The sequence below is a fragment of the Pinus tabuliformis genome, chromosome J (assembly GCF_031772625.1).
Source record: "Pinus tabuliformis cultivar Carrire ecotype Pingquan chromosome J, CPIR1, whole genome shotgun sequence".
Classification (NCBI taxonomy): Eukaryota; Viridiplantae; Streptophyta; class Pinopsida; order Pinales; family Pinaceae; genus Pinus; species Pinus tabuliformis.
In genome coordinates, this window is record NC_142295.1 from 459,611,021 (window position 1) to 459,619,898 (window position 8,878).

The window sequence follows — 8,878 nt, forward strand, 5'->3', positions numbered from 1 at the left end:
AATTATTAAAAGTATATTAATAATAAATATAAATATAATAATAATAATAATAATAGAATTAATCCAGACAACCCATTGTGAATGGCTTGGTCATTTTTATTGTGAATGGCTTGGTCATTTTTATTGTTAGCGTGAACGAAGAGGGTCGGCTTTGCAAGGTATGCTATGAGAAAGGGAATTTCACTCAATTATGGATGTAGTAACTTAAAAAGTTGACGAAAGCTAATATCACTCAATTTATAGATGTAAAAAGTTAAAAGGATGATGAAAACTAATACCCCATCATACTGATTCAATGATATTTGGTATAATGTAACTCTTACTTTCCACGTTGAAGCAAAACATTTTGTATTTGATATCGACATATATGTTTTTAGCATAATGTACCTATAGTTTCAAAATTGAATATAGAATAATTTTAATTATTATATATTTTTAATATAAAAATATAATAATTTTATTAATACTTATAAAATTATTAAAAGTATATTAATAATAAATATAAATATTATAATAATAATAATAGAATTAAATTAGATGTCAAATTTATATATAAGAGATATTTTTTTGTGTGTGAAAACGAAGAGGGTCAGCTTTGCAAGGTATGCTATGACAAGATTGTAACTCAAGCTCCTGGTGGAGGACGTGTGCCCCACACATGGTGTTCCCTCTCAATTTTCACATACAAATGGGCGGCATTCTTGAAAGAAATTTCATAAAATAGTTCATCAATCTTGTTCTGGGGTCTAACATTGGCTTAATTCGATCAACACCCTTCATCTGCACTCCTGAGCTAGGGACGCTGTAGAGACTTATGAGGGTTGTGTGGTGTCATTTGTGTGGTGCCCCACACATGGCGTTCCCTCTGCACTGCTCAGCTAGGGACACTGTAGAGACTTATGAGAACAATTGCTGGTTGTGTGGTGTCATTTGTGTGGTGTCATTATCAGACTGGTTCCCTCGAAGGAGTACATTTGAGTAAATCATTGAATTATCTTTAAACATTTTATGTTTAGGAATTATTTTGAATTTAATCAAATAGAACATCGAATGCTAACGGGTGATGATTTAATCCGATATAATGTTTGAGAAATAGCTATTATTCTCCCGGTCTTCTATAAAGTGAAGCCCTCGGGGGTCAGGGGGACGGGCAAAGATAAAGATGAACCGTATGCTAAAGCAGTGCCACATGATTTCCCAGATTCAATATCAAATGGGCATGTCATTTTGAGGTTTAGCTCGTTCTAAAATTGCACATGTCCTCAGCCATAGAAATAAACTTGTCCCAGCATGCTAACCTTCTTATTACATGCAATATAAGAATTGCTCATCATGAGTTGTTAGGGATAGAAGCATGAGCATGATAATGAACCCAGGACCATCGGTTGTAGGTGCACATTTCATAGTATGGATTTAACGCTTCAATCCCTTTATCACGTCTATCTAAAATTCAATTCATCGTATCTACTTAAAGTATTCACTTCTATCTGAATTATGAGCATAATCAAAACATATCTCAATAGCTATATTATGTGAAGCAAATTGGAAAGATGATTCTCTATAACTACATAAAAATGGAAAAAACCACAGCTTGAAGGACTAAATATAAAAACATTAGTTTATAAATATTGGTTTAGTGGATTGACATTAAATAAAAAAAATATTAGTTTATAAATATTAGTTTAGTGGATTGACGTTGTAAAATTTACACGTAGTGCTAATGATTTGACTTCCTTCGCATTTAAAACTACGGAACAGACCAAAGCGGAGACTAACACGTAAGTTTGTTACGCCTTTTTAGTAGCAGCCTAACGTTTCTAGCCCTGTTCAAGCACGTGCGGCTTCCTTTCTTGCACTTGATCCTATGGCATGGTAAATAAGCTCTGCTTTTCTCCATGGAAAATAATATTTACTCTGCTATAGGATTTTGTGGTTTAGGATATTAAATGTATGTGGTTTAGGATATTAAATGTGGTTGGGCTGTAAGCATATACAATTAAAGTTATACCAATATAAATTTAACAGTGTGTATATATAGCCCAACCGGGCATGGTAAATAAGCTTGACCTTTCTCAATGTGTCTGATGGAGGGAATTCTCATGGTCAGCCTGGTAAGCTGGGTTTAAATCTGTTATTACCATCAAAATCAAAATAATTGCAGATATTTTTATTTTTGAACATGTATATTGGTGTGTTATACTTTGAATAATATATGAGATAACATTATCACTGTTGAGATAAGGTAAATACAGCCTCTAATCTGGTTGCCTGAATCTCCCTTGTGTAGAATGGTTTCCACTAGGTGTACTGTATTAGTGTTGGAAACTGATGTTGATTGTCCCCACAGAGGCCAGAGTTGGGCTAGAGTAGGACCTTGAAGGAAACTCATAGCCATTGCCCAAATTTACTTGAACCACTCTGATAGAAATTGAAGACTTAAGAATATACTATATTCGATATGAATACCATGGACAAAACCATAGATTCTCATTAGCCCAAAAACAACTAATAACTTTATCTAATCAAGTTTAATTTTACCTGAACCACTCTAACACAAATTGAATATTGGAGTGTATAAAAAGACACCGAATTGAATATTTGAGAATATAACAAACCACCCACCTTCCCAAACGCAACGTGTCTCCCAGAACTATAGATGATAAAATTGTTGAGCACATTGTAGACACTGTAATGAATACTGGCCCTTGTTTCCACAAACACCATAACTGTAATGGAAATGCCATTGCATTGAATATGATTCCCTGCCAAATTGAATTAATCTTCCACAAATCAGCTTAACCACCTAACAAAAATTTAAGTTATTCATGGCTGGGAAAATTGAGGAAGAACATCATTCATGTATGTAGACTTACTGTAGTGAACACAGTCAAAATATTAGCCCTATCCAGTATCCATGATGTTGGAATGATGCCCCTGTCAAGAATGGCTATTAGGAGAGCAGTTTGGATGGAGCCTAGAATGGCAGTAATTGATGTAAGGGATAGTGTGGCTGGAAACTTCTTCATTGTCTCAACATGCACATGAAATTATAATCATATATTTTATTGGGTGGGGAGCTTTGAAACTTCTAAATACAGAAAAGGGTTATAATTGGGTATCAATTTAATATGCAAGGTGGTAGGGAGACCTGCAATATCATGGTAGTGGATAACATTATCACTGCTGAGATAAGGTAAATACACCCTCTAATCTGGTTGCCTGAATCTCCCTCGTGTAGAATGGTTTCCATTAGGTGTATTGTATTAGTGTTGGAAACTGATGTTGATTGTCCCCACAGAGGCCAGAGTTGGGCTAGAGTAGGACCTTGAAGGAAACTCATAGCCATTGCTCCACCCACACAAATTACAGTTCCCAGAATTTTGGCTCTGTTGCGAATACACATAACGTCTACTTTCTCCATCCTACATATTTGACACTCACATTAGATTTTGGTCACAATAAATCTAAATGATATAATTAACTCCAAATGAATGCATCATATAGGTGAGCAATTATAAGCTCAAAATAATTGTTTGACCATTAGTAACCTAAATCAAAATAAATTGTTCAAAGTTTCATTTCATTAACCTAAATGAAAGAATCTCCTCCAAATTTCAACTTTGTGAACAGTGATAATCTCCTTCTAGTTTAAACAGTTATAAGATAAACAATAGAAAATCTTTTAGCTTTTTAATAACTTCAGCTACATGTAACTTCAATCATTAACATTCACTACCAAAATACAAACAATTTATATTTCATTAATCACACATTCAAATGATTAACCACACATTCAAAGTGAGTGTTGAGTTCTTGATTAACCACACATTCATGTAAATGATTCATATTTGATTAACCACACATTCAAAGCACATTCATGCATCCACAAATTCAAATGATTAACAACACATTCAAAGTGAGTGTTGAGTACCTGATTAACCACACATTCATGCAAACAATTCATATCTGATTAACCACACATTCAAAGCACATTCATGCAAACGATTCATATTTGATTAACCACACATTCAAAGAACATTCATGCTAATTAGCCACACATTCAAAGCACATTCATGCAAATGATTCATCACTCAATGCAGAGTTAAGGTTTATAGCCACTCACTTATGGATCAAAAGCATGATGAATTAGTAAACTCTTAGTTGTTGGATGTAAAAAACAGGATTCAAGTCTATTCTACATGTTAATGGGTATTTCTATCAATCCAATACATAGATGAAGTTTATAAACACCACTAATGGATCAAAATCAGTTACACATGCCAAGGGGAATCAAGTGCCATATATTTCAACTCAAAATCTCTGATCAACAAACTTTGTATTTCAGAGCTTTTCAACTGCAACTAGGAAAAGCTGCTATAGTAGAAAATATTTCCCCTCTTTATATTTGGTGACTCACTACAACATAAAGAGCAAACTCCATTGTTGTTGCAGGGCTTCAAATCTGGGGAAAAGAGTTAGACAAATGAGCAAATGATTTGGACAACAGATCTATGGATCCCATGCTTTCATCCATAATGATTTAATTTCTGCATCACTGAATTTGTAATGAAAGAAACTCAAGCCCATTTGATCTGCAAGTCATTCATTGTGCTCTCAAACGATTTGCAGTCGCGAGAGAAGAGGAAGAGGAAACAACAGAGTGGTTGAATGATTTAGGGGATCCTAACACTGATCTGATGGATTGGGCGAGGGAAGAAGCAATGGCTGCCTTCACCTGCCCTCTTTTGGGGATGTTCCTCCTCGAACGAGTAACAGTAGTTGTAGGCATCTTGGTATTTATTTTTTGGACTGAATTCAATGAATTAAGCGATTAAGGAAGATAACAGGAAGTGAATACTTGAAATATTGAATGAACGGAGTACAGAAGCAAGGGAGAGAGGGTTTAGAGAAATGAGATGATAACGAGTATTTAAGCCTTTTTTAGACTTTACCCTACTCTGCTAACTAGCACACCCTTCACATGCTAGGTTGTATTACAAATAAGTCAAAGTGTAGAGGATAAATTGAGGAAGTAGTCTGCAATCCCTTGGCGACTGTTTTTAGCTCTGATTATTCCGTTCATGAAATAAACTAGCATAGATTTAGATTTATTAACACTGAGAATATTATTCAATGACATTGAATATTGACCTCATTTTATTTAATAATCATGGACATCTTTCCCAGGCTTGTTATAGAGCAGCTACCTTTTTTGTGTACAATGTTAAAGAAAATGCAGATTACTTTGCAAAAACACTCAAATTGCATGAATTTTAATTCACAAAAGACCAAACCTTTCTTATGTACAATGTTAAAGAAAATGCAGATTACTTTGCAAAAACACTCAAATTGCATGAATTTTAATTCACAAAAGACCAAAACCTCTGTTATTTTAGTAGTAAGTTCAATCCAAGTAAAACCCAGATTTATTACCAATCCAACCTGGGCTATAATTAGCACAAACTCATCTGAGGGTTTAGGGAATCTGAAGTTGATGTCACACTTGGGTTTGAATGGGCTTGTAATAATGTGTATATATTCAATGCACCTTTATATACAATCTAGATTCCATACATCATTACATAGGCACATTCCTATAAAAGATTTCATATCTCATTTCCCCTCCAAACTTTAGACTGCGCCTTGTTTCTCTCCCTTGTAACTTCATTTCCATTCATTCCAATTTCATTTTAACACAACTCACATGCAAAATATTACAAATAAATTTCCACACTTAATTTACATATTACAAATCCTAACAAAATATACATTTTGCAGGTTCATTACTGCTTCTTCAGGTCTTCGATGCCTCCAACAAATTTCGATGCAACTTCAAATATGGAATGACAACCACAATGTTCTTCAGAATATTATATTTCTTCTCTAACCTCTTTCGTTACAATTTACTACTTGTATTTTCCAACTGAAACTTGAAAAATGATGTTTCAAGATGAAATACCATTCTGATAGTTTATGTCTTTACAACCAATTCATTATCAATGGGTTTTAACATATTTTAAAAAAAAATCAATTTATTTTAATGAATATAATACATGTTTTAAATATATCTTGATATTAATTGAATTTTTCGTTTAAATAATGATTTCTTAAATAACCCTATCCAAATCGATATGGATACCCAGTTGTTGTTCCCCTGGATTCATTTGTTTACCTTCACCTTCAACTAGGCAATCTTTATCCAGATACAAAGGTGTTTAAAGAACTTCAATGGCTATTTATGACTATTTTTATTCCATTTTATAGCCACTTTAACCCCCGAATAGGGTTTTAGGCATGGCTTCCTCAATTGAAACTCATTATCATCAACCTGTTCACCTGGATTCATTTGTTTACCTTCACCTTCAACTAGGAAATCTTTATCCAGATACAAAGGTGTTTAAGCAACTTCAATGGCTATTTATGACGATTTTTATTCCATTTTATAGCCACTTTAACCCCCGAATAGGGTTTTAAGCATGGCTTCCTCAATTGAAACTCATTATCATCGACCCTTCCTTTCAAAAATGCCCATTCACATTTCAATATTCCTCCACACTACATGCCTTACGGCGTTTCCTTTGCAACACTAGGTGCAAATGCTAGTTATTCCAAATACACAGAAGTGGTTAAAATACAGACGGCATTTTATATAAAGCCATTGCAGAAATTGGTTAATACTCTACCACCGGTTTGACTGTAAATCACCGCCCAGCAAGTGAAACATTACTAAACTAAATTCAACTCAATCAACGTATTTATCTAAAGAAATTAAATACTGTCGCACGCTTTCGTGGCCGGGCTCGGCTTTGTGAGTGAAGTCTTCTCCATTCTACGATTCTGTTAATTTTCTTCTGCAAGGAGTTGATCCAGAAAAATGAAAGCTCCAACAGAAAAAGCTCGCTTCCCTATGAGGGTGCCTCTCACTGGTTTATCGAACTGCCGCACCACTGACGAAAATGGTTGTAAGTCTGTGGTTTGTGGAAGCGCCGCCACGAGGACCAGACGTTCTACACGGTTGCTCGAATCCACCGCACGGAAGAGAACGCGTAGAGCCATAACAAAATTAAATAATAAATAATTAAAATAACGGGTGCGCTGCTTTTTCCCAGCCGTCGATAACGCTTCAGACGAAGCATATTCATAGAATATCAAATCTCCGCCGTTCGTATAAAAAAGGTCATCGTGGGTTCATCCACCTGGGGTCGACATAGAACCGCCTTCGGCGAAATATTGACGTCTAAATATCTATATTCAGGATTTTTGCTGTATTCGAGGACGATGTCGATGACGCATAATATAGATTGCTGTATTTGATGAAGATGTCGATGACGCATAATATAGATTGGTTAATCGGAGGAGAGATTAGCTTGCTGTATTTGATGACGATGTCGATGAGGCATAATTTGGTTAATCGGAGGAGGGATCGGCGTCCGTATGAGAGGAGATCCAACCATGTTCTGCAGTCATTGCCCACCAAACTTTGAGGGCATTCCTCCACCTCTCATAAAGGGTCGATTTTACAATTTATTCCACGATTTATATTATTTTTTTCTGAAATTGACGGAATGGAGCTCAATGAGAGAAGAGAAGTCGGGGTTAAGGGACGTAGGTACCTAGGACTTGCTGTGCGCTGAGTCTCTTGGTGACGTCTCTGGAGAGCATCCGGCGTATCAAGTCTTTGGCAGAGCGAGAAATTGATAGCCATGGATCTGTTGGGAAGCGAAGGCGCCCACACAGGACTGCCTCAAATATCTCCTGCGGTGTTTCTCCCATAAAAGGGGCAACTCCACTCAGCATTATGTACAGGATCACGCCTGCGCTCCACACATCCACTTTCTCACCGTAATCTTTCCCTTCCAACACCTCCGGTGCTACGTAATACGGAGTACCCACAATTCCTTGCATTAATCCTTGCCCTGCATTCATTAATATCAGAATTTTAACCATAGGATCCATTGATTCATACCTAAAAATTTTGATAGATTTGTATGACAAGAGAAGGGGGCAAGAATAATAAGCGTACCTGGAGAGAAAGAGGAGGCCTGCCCAAAGTCTGTAAGCTTGATTTGAGTGAGGGAATTTGAATTATCAACAAAGAGAATGTTGTCAGGTTTTATATCTCGGTGGGCAATTCCCATGGAGTGGCAGTAACTGATGGCTTCCATGAGCTTCTGCAGGACGGTGGCGGCCTCCTCTTCGGAGAACGGTACTGTATTCTTCTTGCTAGCGATTCTGTCGAACAGATCTCTGTCATCATCCTCATAAGCCTCGTGAAGTGCAACCACTGCGGGGTGACCTGAGAGATACTGCATGATCTTCATTTCACTGTAAAGGAAATCTCTGTCGATGGAATCGTGAAGGAGATCTGATTTTCTGATGGTCTTGCAGGCGAAATGTTGGCCACTCCGCTTGTTGGAACATCTCCTAATGACTCCGAATTTGCCTCTGCCGAGCACTTCCTCTTGCAATTTGTAATTTCTAACGAGGGCATCCGTCATTTCTCGTTGCAATTAAGCTCTCAAGTTCGGCTGGAATTAAAGGAGAGGTAGAGTGAGTTCGAAATAACTTAGATGGACAAATTTGCTAACATGGTTTTCTGTTAAAATAAGGCAGAGTAGGGAAGGCACGTCAGTTTAATGAAATTTATTTGGCATTTTACATATTACGTGGACGCAAAGTTAGAATATAGAATATCCATTTCGTCTTTGACATTTGCATCGGAGAGGTTGTTAAACATGTTTGAAGGCGTGGAATGTTTTGTTTCCCCGATCAGAAAAAGGTCCATCTGCCTCGGTTCGTGGCCCATGCCACCTTTTTATGCACGGTTTGGGAGTATATTAATCGCATATTTTAAATTATATTTTCCAATAATTATTAG

At 36.4% G+C, this 8,878-nt stretch overlaps 1 protein-coding gene across 1 annotated transcript; it reads right to left on the reverse strand.

Annotated features, from left to right (window-relative positions):
- Positions 1-7,407: 7,407 nt before the first annotated feature.
- Positions 7,408-8,504, reverse strand: LOC149227822 (phosphoenolpyruvate carboxylase kinase 1-like). The gene is made up of 3 exons (XM_089375576.1): positions 8,024-8,504; positions 7,614-7,916; positions 7,408-7,457 (listed from the first exon to the last, which is right to left on the reverse strand). Exons 1-3 carry the CDS (start codon positions 8,496-8,498, stop codon positions 7,408-7,410), a joined length of 828 nt encoding a protein of 275 aa, XP_089231702.1. The 5' UTR covers positions 8,499-8,504.
- Between the last annotated feature and the right edge of the window lie 374 nt (positions 8,505-8,878).

Bases quoted from the DNA above. Each gene is read 5' to 3' on its own strand.
- LOC149227822 (XM_089375576.1), bottom strand. From the start codon at position 8,498: ATGACGGATGCCCTCGTTAGAAATTACAAATTGCAAGAGGAAGTGCTC. The intron at 7,917-8,023 runs GTACGCTTATTA...TAATGAATGCAG, and splicing joins GGCCTCCTCTTTCTCTCCAG to GGCAAGGATTAATGCAAGGA. The intron at 7,458-7,613 runs GTACCTACGTCC...CAATGACTGCAG, and splicing joins CAGCGCACAGCAAGTCCTAG to AACATGGTTGGATCTCCTCT.